General features: G+C 42.3%; 1 protein-coding gene across 1 annotated transcript in view; it reads right to left on the bottom strand.

Moving 5' to 3' along the window:
* Nucleotides 1-14,536, bottom strand: part of LOC117825547 (zonadhesin) — a 41,748-nt gene that overhangs the window by 15,782 nt on the left and 11,430 nt on the right. Inside the window, exons 18-37 of the mRNA XM_034701449.1 lie at nt 14,187-14,405; nt 13,749-13,919; nt 13,276-13,410; nt 12,297-12,512; nt 10,183-10,361; nt 9,784-9,886; nt 9,535-9,693; nt 9,198-9,360; nt 8,696-8,799; nt 8,415-8,594; nt 8,091-8,312; nt 7,582-7,761; nt 7,294-7,485; nt 6,602-6,751; nt 4,949-5,052; nt 3,105-3,307; nt 1,316-1,536; nt 1,070-1,216; nt 784-948; nt 502-653 (exon numbers count right to left, since the gene is read on the bottom strand). Coding sequence (XP_034557340.1) covers nt 502-653; nt 784-948; nt 1,070-1,216; nt 1,316-1,536; nt 3,105-3,307; nt 4,949-5,052; nt 6,602-6,751; nt 7,294-7,485; nt 7,582-7,761; nt 8,091-8,312; nt 8,415-8,594; nt 8,696-8,799; nt 9,198-9,360; nt 9,535-9,693; nt 9,784-9,886; nt 10,183-10,361; nt 12,297-12,512; nt 13,276-13,410; nt 13,749-13,919; nt 14,187-14,405 — 3,365 coding nt within the window. The remainder of the gene's footprint in view (nt 1-501; nt 654-783; nt 949-1,069; nt 1,217-1,315; nt 1,537-3,104; nt 3,308-4,948; nt 5,053-6,601; nt 6,752-7,293; nt 7,486-7,581; nt 7,762-8,090; nt 8,313-8,414; nt 8,595-8,695; nt 8,800-9,197; nt 9,361-9,534; nt 9,694-9,783; nt 9,887-10,182; nt 10,362-12,296; nt 12,513-13,275; nt 13,411-13,748; nt 13,920-14,186; nt 14,406-14,536) is intronic.

Below are 14,536 nucleotides of genomic sequence, written 5' to 3' on the forward strand. Positions count from 1 at the left end.
CATGAGCATTGCACCTTGCAGTATTTAGCTAGTTACAGTGGCAAGGAAAAACGTCCTTTTAACAGGCAGTAACATCGAGTGGATCCCAATGTGTCTGTGTGCCAGTTCCCCCAGCAGTCTAAGCCTATTGCAGCATAACTGCAAAAAGAGCTGATCAAAGCCTGAGCCAGCTCTGACTATAAGCTTTATTAAGAAGGAAAGTTCTAAGCCTAATACCAAAATTAGAGAGGGTGTCTGCCTTCCGGACCTTGACTGGTAGATGATTCCAAGGTAGACGGGCCTGATAACTGAAGGTTCTACCTACTATACTACTCTTAGAGACTTTAGGTACAAAGTGAAGTGTGTTGTTCAGTGCTTCAAGATACGAGTAATTTGCAACATAGGACAAGCAAATTGCAAGAAAACAGCAAGAACAATAAGAAGGGGGAAACAGAGGAGGGAGTTCAGTGGAAGAGAAAATAAAGAGAAGGAAGAATGAAAGAGTATCTGAACAATCCTTGCCTTGGGACAGAGAAAGGCATATGGAGTTGTTGAAGAGAAGTCATGAGGGCAGTAGAAACCTGCAGCACAGGGGCCACTGGGGTTGGACAGACCCTCATTGGAGCAGTAGTGACCTGCAGGGCAGGTAGAGCAGCTCTCCATTGACACACCTCCTATGACAAAACATAAAAGTGAGGGTACATAGTGATGCAGACCCAACATGGATATTATAGTATTCAGTAAATCACACAAGACTTAAGAGAAAAAAATCCGTTTCATAATGAGTTCCAACAGCAGGTGTACCAGTGGTATTGCGAATGCTGCCAAAAGGGCAGGGAACTGGCGAGAGGCACCCAGCTGGACAGTAGTGGCCCACGGGGCAGGGGCCATTCCTGGGGAAATTTTCAGAGCTCTGTGGTGTTGGCCCCATGGCTCCACCTTGGCAGAAATAACCCTGCAAACAAGAGCCTAGAGAAAAATCAAATAAACAATTTGTTGTTTGTAATAAGTGGTTAAACTTGTTAAATGAGCTGAACATTTAGATTTAAGGATAAAATAATGCCTAAAAACATGTTTTGGATATGGACACCTTGTGGTGTTGAGGCTCCATATGAGCTACAGTACACTCCAGAGGGACAGGGCGTGCAGATGGACAGAGAGTGAGCTCCTGTCTGATTGCTGAAAGTCCCTAAAGGGCAGGGCTGCTGCAGGGTTGTTCCAATGGGACAATAATAACCTGAAAAGAGTGTTCACAAACCATGTTAATCATAACAGCAGAACTATAAATTCGACGTGGTTCATATAGAAAATTGTGAGTTTATTTTCCACTTCTTACCAGCTGGGCAGATCGAGGGCTCTTGAGTGGCTGAGGAGGAACACATGCTCCCTTTGGGGCATAATAAGCAACGGGCTGCTCCTGGAGCAGGATTGAAAGTGCCAGGCTCACAAGGCACCTCATTTGCTGTGCCAACAGGACAACTATGGCCAGGAGGGCAGAGATAGCCATGGGAACCAGCAGTTGGAGTGGGACTGGAGCTGCCAGCCAGGCATACATACCTTTGGGCATAAACAATGAAAGCTGATTTCATATCACAGAAATCTCCAGACACTGCCAAAGGGGAGGCTGAAAAAACAGTCACTGACAAAAATTTGTTTACACTTACTGCATTTATGCATTCATACACCGATCAGCCATAAAATTGTGACCACTAGCAGATGAGGTGAATAACACTGATTATCTTGTCACAACGGCACCTGTCAGAGTTGGGGGTGGGGGTGGGGGTGGGGGTGGGGGTGGGGGTGTGTGTGTGTGTGTGGGGGGGGGGATGTATGTTGGACAGCAATTGAACATTTTGTGCTCAAGTGGATGTCTTGAAAGCAGGAAAAATTGGAGAGGGTAAGGATGTGAGCAACATCAACAAGGGCCAAACTGTGATGGCCGGATGACCCGGTCAAAGCATCCTCAAAACTACAGCTCTTGTGGAGTATTGTTACCAGTTTGCAGTGGTCAGTACCTACCAAAATTTAACAAAGGAAGGAAAATTGATGAACCAACAACAGGGTCATGGACAGCCAAAGCTCAGGATTCCCCCGATCTCCCTCCAATCAAGCATCTGTGGGATGTGCTAGACAACCAAGACTGATTCATGGAGGCTCAACCTCACAACTTACAGGACTTAAAGGATCTGCTGCTAAAGACTTGGTGCCATATAACACCTTAAGAGGTCTAGTGGAGTCATCAGGTTAAGGCAGTTTTGCTTGACCTGACAAGATGGGGGTCCACACAATATTAGGCAAGTGATCATAATGTTATGTCTAATTGGTGTGTCAGATACATAACAATTTACAGCTGTAGAATTCAATTACTCAGAAATAAAGAAATTAATAACAAGTTAGAGTTAATGAAACCAAAGATTTTCAAGGTCTGATGATTACATGCAACTGTTTCATGCTATTAAAAATATGAATGATTAATATGAGGTGAATATAACATATTTAATGTAAAAATCTTCTTTCAGAGCCACTATGAATACATTCCTTTGAGATTTTCCTTCTTTTATTTTTGTAAATGAAGTATAAACAACTTCAGAACCATTGGCAGACACACTGAGGTGCCACAGGTGCTTTTAAATTGATTTAGCTCTGTCATGTTATTGCAGAGCGTGTCTGCAACCAAATTTAAGAGTAAGCAAAGTGCTTTAATTATGAATTTTGTCCAGCTGAGGACACCTGCTCCCTCTCCTGCTGAGACTTAAGACACACTTGAGTAAAAAGCATCTGCTGTCTTTAATTATGTGTCTGATTTTGTAGTATGTGTGTGTAATTGCTTTGGACTAGTTTTGGGCAGCGGATATGTTGCTGGCATATAGAACTATTATCTTCTACTTATATAAATCCAAAGGTACTTTGATACAACAAGGTGAGAGCACTTGAAAGAGAGTGGAGTAGAGACATGTGATAATAAAGAAATATAAAGCTGTTTCCTTGCTTTCTGTTCCTACAAGCCTGACTTAAACGGTTGAGCTGCAATGTAATTAACAATAATAACAATGGAAACAAATACAGTGTTATACCCAGAGTGCAGAGATTGAAAACTGAAAAAGCAGAAGAGCATTAGTGTTTACCCAGCATGACATGGAAGAGCACTTGATAGCGCTTTCATTGCAGGCCTGTCACAAAACAGTCCAGCGGGGCAGGGTGGACAGTCGTCCTCTCCCTTTAGGCCTCTGAAGATGGAAAGAGAGCCTGTGGGGCAGGGGAGAGGGTAGCCTGTGCCAGGGGGGCAAAAGTGGCCAGAAGGACAGAGACGGCTTCTGGTGGAATTCCCCTAAGATAAGGAAAGGAAAAAACATGATGACGCAAATGCAAAATAATGTGTACTTTTTATAGCAAAAACTTTTCAAAAGCCCTCAAGATTCCAGAGACTGAAATGTTTATAACACGCAACAATACAAAAGTGTTCAAACATGCCCCAAACACTATGATCCTTGAGCTGTGCTTGACGTGGGACTGAGAATGTGATGTTGTAGGCAAGTGAGGCCAAATAAAATCTATTTGCCGAGTTACCATTAGAGTAGGAATGTGCTGAGCAATACAACAATATTCCTATTTGTTAAATCAATATTCCTTGTCTAAAGCAGACATGCTTGGCTTTTGGAAGTTCTGAGGGAAACTTATTCGGTGACCAACAAGGAAAGCAGCAATGTTCACTCAAAATGATGATAAAGTTAGAGTAATATATTTACATGAATAGTCTTAAAGATTTATTGTCTAACAGTGGAGATTAAGCCTCAGCAGTAGTACTAGAAGATTCATCTTCAAGGCACTATTAATATCCAAAGTAAATTTCCTGTGAATGCAAGCCTTTTTTGTCTCATGTAAACAAAGCTGACATTTTAGCTAGTTGTGCTATAAGAAGACTAATGTACTGGAATCAAGCACAAGCAAATCATTAAATAAATATGTTCAGGCAATCTACTGGTCAGATTTTTGATGATATTTCTGTGTATGTAGGGTAATTCTGACATAAAGTTTGATTTGATGAAAGATCATAAGGTCACCTAAATCAATCCACAAACCATCAATCAACTTTTCTCAGGCATGGTAACGAAAACGTCAGGTCTACAACAAAGTCTTTGTTGTATTATTTGTAGACAGCAAACATTAAACCACCATTAGCAAAGTATTTTGGCAACATTTGGTAACAGAAACCTTAAACCTGACTGTACAGGGTTAAAAAAGTGGGATAGAGAAAGATGCAGAAAGAGAGATGGAGAAAAAAAGTAGAACATCAAGATGCAAAGCTTGATCCAAGAAGGCAACTGGACTTGGTAGAAATTCTTGAAGATGTTTCACCTCTATCATCGCTTTCTCTCTCTCTCTCTTATTCTCCTCTATCCCTCTTTCCAACCCCAACTCGGTCGAGGCAGATGGCTGTATAAAATTAGTCTGGTCCTGCTCAAGATTTCTGCCTTAAAAGGAAGTTTTTCCTTGCAGCTGTAACTTGCTAAATGGTGCAAGGCTCATGGTGAATTAAGATGAGATAAGACTCAGTCCTGTCAGTAAGAGGGGCCTTGATTGATCCTGTCTTGATGTTGTGTCTTTGATAATAATTTAACATAGAGTATGGTGTAGACCTGCTTTGTTTGTAAAAGCTTTTGCTGTGATTTGGCACTATACAAAAAAGATTGATTGATGATTCATTGACCTCTCCTCCAAAAGGCTTCTTCAGTTCTGACCAGACTGGGGAAGAGCTAGAAAAAATAAGCCTCTAACAGTCGTGGGTGTGTTCAGGTAGTCACAATGGGTCCTAAGTAGTGTCGTTATCCTTGTTCCTGACAGCCGTTAGCTAGTTCCAAGAAAATCGTTTTGAATCATGCTTTTGGAAATATGGCCCACTGACCAACTACTGCCTAACCAGTATAATACATGAACAAAAAAACAAGGGCAACAAATGATACATGCGCACCTGATGATTAGCAGAGTTAGGACTTGTGGATCCAGCAGGACAGAAGTATCCTGCCTCACAGAGTCCTGTTGGCTTTGACAGACCAGGATGAGAGCAGAATGTTCCTGCAGAGAACAGAGTAAATAATCCATCTTTAAGATTTGATTACAATGTGTTCGGGTTACAGGGTAACTTCTGCTTATGTAGATCAAGTCAAGTCAAGTCAAGTCAACTTTATTTATATAGCACATTTGAAAACAACTAGTGTTGGCCAAAGTGCTTTACAAGGTAAAAAGTAAAAAGTACATGAAGACGATAATAAACAACACAATATATCAGGATATTAAAGGTGAAATATTATGCTCTTTTTCATCAAAATATATTGGTCTAAGAGGTCCCCAAAACATGTCTTTAAAGTTTATTGCTCCAAAAAAACACTTAGAAATTTTGGCATGCCTGTAAACCCCTCTTTTTCAGCCCTGCTCAGAATAGGCTGTTTTCTGTGTCTGTGCCTTTAAATGAGCACATTGATCTAATGTTTACATGTTGGCTGAATATACACGGCTGCTCACAGACCTGCGTTACTTCAACCCTTTGAATTTGATCCAGAATCTGATCCTGACGGAGAGGCACCTGCAGCAGGAACTTTCTGAACGATTGGTCACAGATTTTGTGTTTCTTGTTGTTTTATTTGTCAGTATGTCGACGTGTGTCTTGGTACACAGCTACGAACATGTAGCTATGTGGCTATGCTAACTAGCACTAGCACTTTTCCATGAAAAATAAAAATCATCCACTAGATCTTCAAATCTGCAGACATGGGGAGTGAAACCGACCTTTGTGTTTATTAAGACAGCCTACAACTAGCATGCCTCCCTCCTAAGCTCCTTGTTAGCACACACGTGTGCAGGTAATGAAAAATGGAGGAGGAATTGAGTTGTATTTTATACAGTCTATGGGCTGAACAAGCTCCGAGCTCTGACTCCGTGACAGACCGGATGGCACGGTGACGTATGAAAAACACCGAAATCTGAAACGGCTGTTTTCAGCACACATTTACAGAAAGGTGGAGAAATCAGAACAGGGGCAGAATGGATTTTTTTCATTTTCGGGGGCTTTGTAGACATGCCAGGGACACATATTTCAGGTAGAGAACCATTAAAAGTCGATTTTGCATGATATGTCACCTTTAATGTCCTCCTCACGAGGAGAAGGCCAAAGAGAAGAGATGGGTCTTCAACAAAGATTTAAAACATTCAACAGTGGGGGACGATTGTAATTGGAGTGGCACGCATTTCCAGAGCAGCTGGTTTGTTGACCTCAGTGCTCGAGCTGGGTTGTGAACATAAAGGATATTGGCCAAGTAGGATGGTTCCAATCCATTTAGGGCCTTGTACTGTATGTTAAAAGTGCAATTCTAAAATTAATCCTGTAACAGACTGGGAGCCAGTGGAGAGCATGCAGCACAGGTGTGATGTGCTCCCTCTTTTTCCTGCCAGTCAGGAGGCAAGCAGCAGCGTTTTGAGCAAGCTGCAGGCACTGAATAGATGACACATCTAAGCCCAAATACAAGGAATTACAATAATCAAGCCTAGAAGTAATAAAGGCATGAACCACTCTCTCTAAACCTTTCGGAGGGAGATAGGCTTTAACAAACATTTATCCTTTCAGTACCAGCAGGGCAAAGCAGGCAGGCCTCAGGACCGTGGGCTCCTGGTTGGTTCTGCACAGTGCCAGGTGGGCAGGGGAACTCTAGTCCTAGAGTCAGTCCTGCAGGACAATAGTATCCGGCGGGACACAGTGCGGGCTGCACAGTACCTTCAACTGAGCAACATCACAAAGAATTGATTATTGCAGATAAAATGCACATCATTTTCACAACTTTGAATGTCATTAACTTTGAAAAGATAAGGTTGAGCTGCTAATTAAAGACTTGGACTCTGACATTATGAAATCAGATGTCAATTAGATAAGCAGAGATAAAGAAAGGTGTAACTTCAATAAGCCATCCTCATTATACTTCAAGCAATATCAGCTCTGCTTTAATTAGAAAGCTGTCCTGAAACTTTGGACGATCCCCTTGGAAAAGGTGTGAATTTGCTGCTATTAATGAAAAGCAAACATATGGCTGCTTAATATTCTTCTGCTATCAAGCCAAGCCTTTGTATCCTTTTGACATGACCGTGATCAGAGCTGTATATCCGATTAAAACAACTTCTCCTGTGACTGTACTACCTACTAATCTGTTGTGACTACAGCCAGAAAACCAATTACTATTTCTACCTCCCATGGGTATCCTCTCTGTGTCATTGTTGATCGACTGTTGTGGAAAATTGTGTTGCTCTTTATCCAGGAGATAACTCTACCTTGACAGAAGTATCCAGAGGTACATGTGGTGCAGTTTTCTTGGTGTGTGTTGCCTGTGGAAGAGCTAAATGTTCCTGCAGGACATGGCACATGGAATGGTGTTCTGCCGGGGCAGAAGAAACCAGCAGGGCACAGAACCTCGTCTGCTCTAATTGAGCCCCAGCTGCAGTAAAACCCGGCCCAGCATTCACCTGGAGCAAAGAAGGAAAACAAAACTCTCAAACTGCACATAAGGCTAACTAAGAAACTTAAATTATTATCTAAAGACTTAGATATTTTCTATTTACCTGCCCGTAATCCCTGTTGGCAGAAAACCCCAGGTGGACACAAAGATCCAGTTCTGTTGTCAGTTGGGTTTGGCACTGTGGCACCCATCAGACAGAGAAAACCAGCAGCACAAGCTCCTGAAGGCTCAACCAAACCTTCAGACCCACAGAACTGACCTGCCGGACACAGTAGGCACTCACCTGCAAACGCATATTGACAACTTTGACCTCAGTCCAAACAGCAAAACAAGCTACCTGCTAGGAGACATCAAGTGTCTCTGGGTCAGTTCACACTGAAGTGTCAGTGGTCTTTAGAAAATTCAGAGAATAAAGATCATACCAGGGTTGCTTTTTTCCATTGTGGGTAGGCGAGATTACTGCATCTAAATAACTTTTTATTGTTTGAAGTAAAACCACATTTAAACAGTCTTTAGTTCCTTGGGGGCCTTCAGAATTCCACCATAAAAGCTGTCTTTAAAAATAAATTAAGTTGCATATTTTCAAGGTTATATAAGGCTCTTGTTTATTACCTATGTTGGTGAGACCTTGTCTCGGGCTGTAGGTACCTCGGGGGCAGGGCAGAGGCTGACTCCCTGGACTCTCTCTGGGACAGACATAGCCAGCAGGGCAAGGCATTGGACTAGAGACCCCTACAGAGCTCCCCCTGGTGGAACTGGGTTCCGGGGACCTGCAGTGGAACCCAGGAGGACAGGGATGACAATCTCTCTGTCCTGATATATCCTGGAACCAGCCTGGCAAAGATATTTAAAGAGGGAAAACATCTTCTGAGAGGGCAAGGGATAATGTGAAATTAAAGTGGGTTTGCTGACTTGAGTTCAGAACTTGTTGTTTACCATGTTGGCATGGTTTGCAGTCATCTATGCCTTTGCCTCCGGTCTCATTTTGGAAGGACCCAGCTGGGCAGGGGGAGGGGACATTAGTGCCCTCTGTGCAGAAGTGGCCTGTTGGGCAAACTCCTCCAGACACATTTGATATTGGAGTGGCAGTCTGAGACCCTTCAAGACAGTAGAAACCTGAGGAAAACACTTCAATTAAATGTTTGCATAACTGCACTCATATGAAAATGGATAAAGCTCCAGAGTAGCATAATTAAATCCTCAGTTTAGCATCTGACCTGGGAGGCAAGGCCCAGAGACCACAGAGAGTCCACTCCCCGAGCAGTAGAAGCCCGGACTGCAGCTACGACACTGAGACTGATCCACAAGCCCACTCTGCTCACTGTCAAAACATGTGAAGCTTTAATAAGTGTTAACCGCAGTAGTTGTCAAGTTCTTTCATATCATTTGGACATTAATTGCTCAGTACTTCTTCACTGAGGGCACTCCATGCCACTACCTCCAATAATATAGAGGATAACAACCCACATTACACCTCATGTTTCATCCAACTGCTATGTTTCCTGCTAATAAGCATTAAGGTGAACATGGATCACTGCCTGCTTGAATGTCTGCAGATCTGAAACATCTTAAAGTATAATTTTGACAACAGGCAGCATGGTGAACAATGTTTAACCACAAAATACTGTAATGATGTAGTGTTACCAGATTTCAAATGCTATTTTGTCTTGTAAATATTATGGTCCATAGTGGTAGACAAGGATATTGTAGGATAGGGACCTGAATGTTCCTTTTGGGCATGGGGTTGGTACAGATGTCCCCACAGAGCAAACGAATCCAGGAGGACAGGGGAATCCTGTCAAATTGTCAAGTGGAGTAGGTGTGGAGGCTCCCCCAAGACAAACAAACCCTGCCACACACGGCCCATTGGGGAAGGTCCTCCCTTCAAACAAGTATGCATACAAGCAACAATTTTATCACCCCTATCAACAGAGGACACGTTCACATTTAATCGTTTCTGTAATTTATGATCAAATAAATGCAGCAGCTGTCTGCATTATAGATATCTGTGGGACATGCAGAAGAAGTAAGGGGAAGAGGAGAGAATGCACGACACCTTTTTCTTTACAATACATCCCAGGGTCACATTGGGAGCACTGCCATTCCTCAATGAGGCCTGACACATTTCCATATGTCCCCGCTGGACAGGGATGTTGATTTGCTGATCCACTGGAACAATAAAATCCTCTCTCACATGGTCGTGGCAGGGTCATTCCTGAAGTACAGAGGTAAAACAAAGTACATTTGTGTGCATAACTGCTAAATTTTTTTGTTATTCAATGATTTCACAACCCATCAAGTTTACCTTGATGCTGACAATAGAAACCGGCAGGGCATATCTCACAGCTGCCCTGGCCTTGTCTATGCTGGTAGCTGCCTGGGAGGCAGGCTGTCTGGTTGACACTGCCCTGAAGCGTTAAACTCATTTTATCAGACTTTATGTCTGGGGAATAACGTGCATCATCAGACATCATCATGAAGCAACAAAAACAGTGGAAACTGAGACAGGCACAGCGAGGGAAGAGCAGGTAGACAGCCGAGAAAAACAGGAAGCACACAACAATTGGCTTATGGTACGCAATAACGCAATTGCCGTGACAGAATGAACACACAGTTGAAGAGTAGGACTCCTGCAGAGGCATCACATATAATATTCTGTGAGGATGACTGACAGTAGCTTTAGGACTAATACTAGATGACTGACCTTCTCACAACTATGTCCCACTGAGCACAAATGTTGTCGTGGTGTCTCTGAGCTCTGTCCTTCAGGACAGTAGTAACCTTCTGCACACCGGCCGCTTGGCTCAGCTTTTCCTCTCTGGTGGCAGTAGTGACCCGCGGGACACAGCTGGCAAGACTCAACTGTCGATCCACCAATGAAACCTGTTGAAAGGCACACAGTACACATACGTACATAAATTAAAACATATATAGGGCCCGAGCAATGCCACTGCCTTTAGGATTCTTCTTATTATTCTTCTGCCTCGAAGATTGCATTTTTGGAGCCTTTAACATGCATGCAAGTGCAGATATTTTTGCAAGCTCATCAGGTCTGGTGAAAATTGCAACCTTTTATGGGTCTCCCAAAAAAATCTCAAAAATGTGCTCACTAGCGCCCCCTAGAGTTTTCAAAAACCCCTCCCCATAGAGGTTATTTTGAGCTACATGCTTGGAAATTAATACGCATATTCATGGCATCAGGACACACAAAAAAGCCTCGTACACCCATGTCCGAAACTCTACAGAAAGAGCACCACCTAGCTTTGAAAATTCAAAATAGCGTCCAAATAAGGGTGCATACTTTTACGAACTCATCCTAGGTTTTTTTTCCGATTCAGTCCAAACTAGGCACATTCTATAGTAGACATATTGACGATTAAGAATTATTAAAGGAATTCCGCTCAGACTAAAATTGTGGGAGTTGCAGACTTTGAGTCGGTGCATCAACAACACGTCTCGCCCATGAACAGGAAATGAATTTTTGGGACTTTAAAATGCACGTAATCTCACCAAATCCAACACCCTCATTACGCCTTGTGAGAAATTTGCGATTCTTTTGGTCTCGCAAAAAAAATCTCAAAAATGGGCTCGCTAGCGCCCTCTACAGTTTTCAAAGAACCCTCCCCATAGAGGTTATTTTGAGCTACATGCTTGAAAATGAATATGCATATTCATGGCATCGGGACACACAAAAAAGCTACATACACCCATATCCGAAACCCAACAGGGCTTTTCTACGATTCAGTCCAAACAAGGCACATTCTATAGTAGACACATTGACGATTAAAAATCATTAAAGGAATTCCGTTCAGACTAAAATTGTGGGCTTGGCAGACTTTGAGGCGGTGCATCAAACGCACATACAGCTTTGAATGTGAAGAATGACGCCCAAATAAGGGTGCAAACTTTTGAGAACTCCTCCTTGGGTTTTTCTCTATTTCAGTCCCAACAAGGCACATTCAATAGCAGACACATAGACGATCCAAATTGATTAGAGGCATTCTGTTCCAACAAAAATTGTGGGCATGGCAGACTGTCAAATTTGGAGGTTTTCTTGGCAATCTGCCAAAAACTTGGAACTTTTGCACCACTGAAGGGACACAGGCGGTATATACTCTCAGATCTTGCTTGGCTTATATCAGGCGGTGGTTTACATTTGGCGGTGGCTCACATAGGCAGTGGCTCACATAGACGGTGGCTGCAGGTGTGCAAGGGCCCGTTCATTGCCGCATGCGGCTTTAATATGTGCTTGTTTTATCTATGAACCTATGTGTTCACAGTGTTTGTTTACCAGCAATGGAAAAAGTAATCAAACCTCAATGCAAGTTGACAACATAAGGGTTCCTACCTGTTCCCGCATTAGTTTCTAATTCATAACCATACAAAGGAGCCATAGCGCATTTTAATAGGATTCAAGTTGTCAGCCGCAAGACAAGAATACAATTACTTGATTAAACCACTTTGTGACTGAAATTATTCATAGGTGCGCAAGGGAGGGAAGAGGTCTTCTCACATTTCTCTGCATCACTGAACTGCAAAGATATACAAGGGTTCGTATAAGGACATAAGGGAGGAAAACTGACAATGTGTGCAACAAGGAGGATTAGGTCTTGTACTGCTCGGTTACTATTGTGTCTGATTACCAGTTCATAATTAATTCATGAGCCAAAAACAGGGGGGGGGGATCACTGACTCAGGTCTCCTTTGAAAGGAGGAAAATACATGTACCACACAGTTTACTGTTTATAACCTTGATGTCTTCAAAATTAAATCAGAAAAAAAAGTTGTTTTTAGAAGAACATAATATCAGTATCTCACTCTTTATAGTTCCAATGGGGCAAGGCTGAGGAAGAAGCGCTCCAAGGGGGCAGTAATGTCCAGTGGGGCAGGGGCTGGCATGGGGGTCTAAAGAACCTTTAGGGCAGTGATATCCTGCAGCACAGGGCCCTTCGGGAGCATCCAGACCAGTTTGGTTACAGTAAGAGCCAGCCTCACAGGGCTGTGGGTAAGAAGAGCCAACGGGACAATAAAATCCTGAAAGCAAAAAAAAAGTATCACTGAAATAAACAACATCAGCAAGAGCAAAAGTCATATCAGGAGGATTACTGTTTCTTACAGGCTCTCTCCAGAGATCTAGGATTTTTCTCAAACTTTCTACTCACACACTTTTATTTTCTGCTTTTCTCTTTACAGCTAACACACCAGTCATTTTAAGTTCCAGGAGGCAGTTATTACTTTGCTGCAAATGTTTAAATCATTTTCTTGTTGGTCTGATTTGAGCTGTTATTTTATTTCTGCTTTTTATGTACAATAGCAATCAAACATCTAAAGCTGCCCAAAAGGGGATTATAACTCCAGCATTTATTTTTGTATGTATTAAGTCCTTAAGATAGTTAAATAAGTACTTTAATACAAATGCTTATTTTCAGAAGCTGTTCTCACACAGCATCTCATTTCATAATGTGCTGCCTCTACTTTGTTGTACTATAAAGATAATGTTGCAACAGGGTTCAAACGGCAAAACCTTTTCTGTGTAATTCTTAATTCTTTTACATAACTAAACATAAAAAAAACTATGTGGAATTAATTCTACCAACCCTTATCAGCCCTTTCCTAGATGCATGTTTTAGCTGGAGTCTACTATACACACTGGACAGATCAAATTGAATCAGTCATATGTCAGGGCAAATTTAGATAAATTGGCCTATCATGTCAAGAGCAGGAAGCATAGCATGCCCAAGGGAATGAACAGTGTATCACATCATATACACAAGTTTGCTGTCAGGGTTTTACCCACCTTTAGGGCATATATCTCCTCTGTAGGTGGAACATGCATAATGTGGGCTCTCGAGACATGGCAATGAGTGAGTCACAATATGGTCTGAATTTCCCTGTGGCGATGTTACCACTTCGATCCAGCAAACGTCTCTCCCTATAATAGAATATGGCAGATAAAGCATTAAAGATGTCTCACTTAATATCTTTGTCTTGTAGACGGGAAATAAAGAGAAGCCATTTACTCTTTCTACTAGCTGATTTCACATTTTTGACTGCAGAGGGAACATATTTTACAATGTAGCACAGTAAAGCAATGATTAATTGTAGATTCCCTACAGGGAAGGTCAAACTGAAAAGCTGCTGCCTTGTGAGACATTTATCACAACATGTAGGTTCTGTACAAGAGTTAAAGAGTTTGAAGAAATTGATGTACTGCCCTTTCAAAGGAAGCAGTTATTGTGTTATTACAGAGTCAAGAAACCCATATTTTACCAGAATTACTGGAGTCGTTGAGGCAGGACAGATTGTCCAACCAGAAGGCGGTGCTTGTCTTTTTGGTATAAACCTTCAGTATTTCACAGAGACAAATGAACAGGGAGGAGTTGGCCCGAGGAGTGGGGCTTTCAGCTCCACCAGAACAGAAGTACCCCGCAGAACACAAACCTGACAAACAATGGAAGTAGAAAAAGAGTCACGCATGGCATCTTGGCCTTCTTATCATATATGAATTATCATTTAGTTTAACTTCAGTTATTATTCAAATCCCAAGATAAAAAGTTGATGTGGGCAGAAATTCAAGGCCTGTCACCTTTCTAATGAAATGTGCATGACTGAAAACATGTAATTAGATACAGTTTGTAGCATGAAACATTGAATGTTTTGGATTGCTGACTGTCCCTGACAAACTGGAAACCTGGTGAAATCCCCCACCTGTGGGCTGTGAGCTAGCAGGACTCAGGCAGTATTTCCCTGGGGGGCACAGTTGGCAGTGAGAGCGGGAGGAAGCTCCAGGCGTAGGGAGGAAGCTGCCAACAGGACAGGGTTCCGGTGACCCACTCCCACGAGGACAGAAGTATCCCATGGGACAAACATCTCCAAAAGGCTGCGTGACAGGAAATGGCTCAGTGGACCCCTGGGTGCAAAAATGTCCTGTAGTACACAATGAAGTGAGTAATTTTACTGAGCACACTGCACATTTGCTGTAGAGTGGTAAGTGACCCATGTTATTTAATGGAAAATGACTTTAACAATAGGGCAAAAGCTACTTTTGAAGCTATATT

The sequence above is a fragment of the Notolabrus celidotus genome, chromosome 14, assembly GCF_009762535.1.
Source record: "Notolabrus celidotus isolate fNotCel1 chromosome 14, fNotCel1.pri, whole genome shotgun sequence".
In the NCBI taxonomy this organism is placed as follows: Eukaryota; Metazoa; Chordata; class Actinopteri; order Labriformes; family Labridae; genus Notolabrus; species Notolabrus celidotus.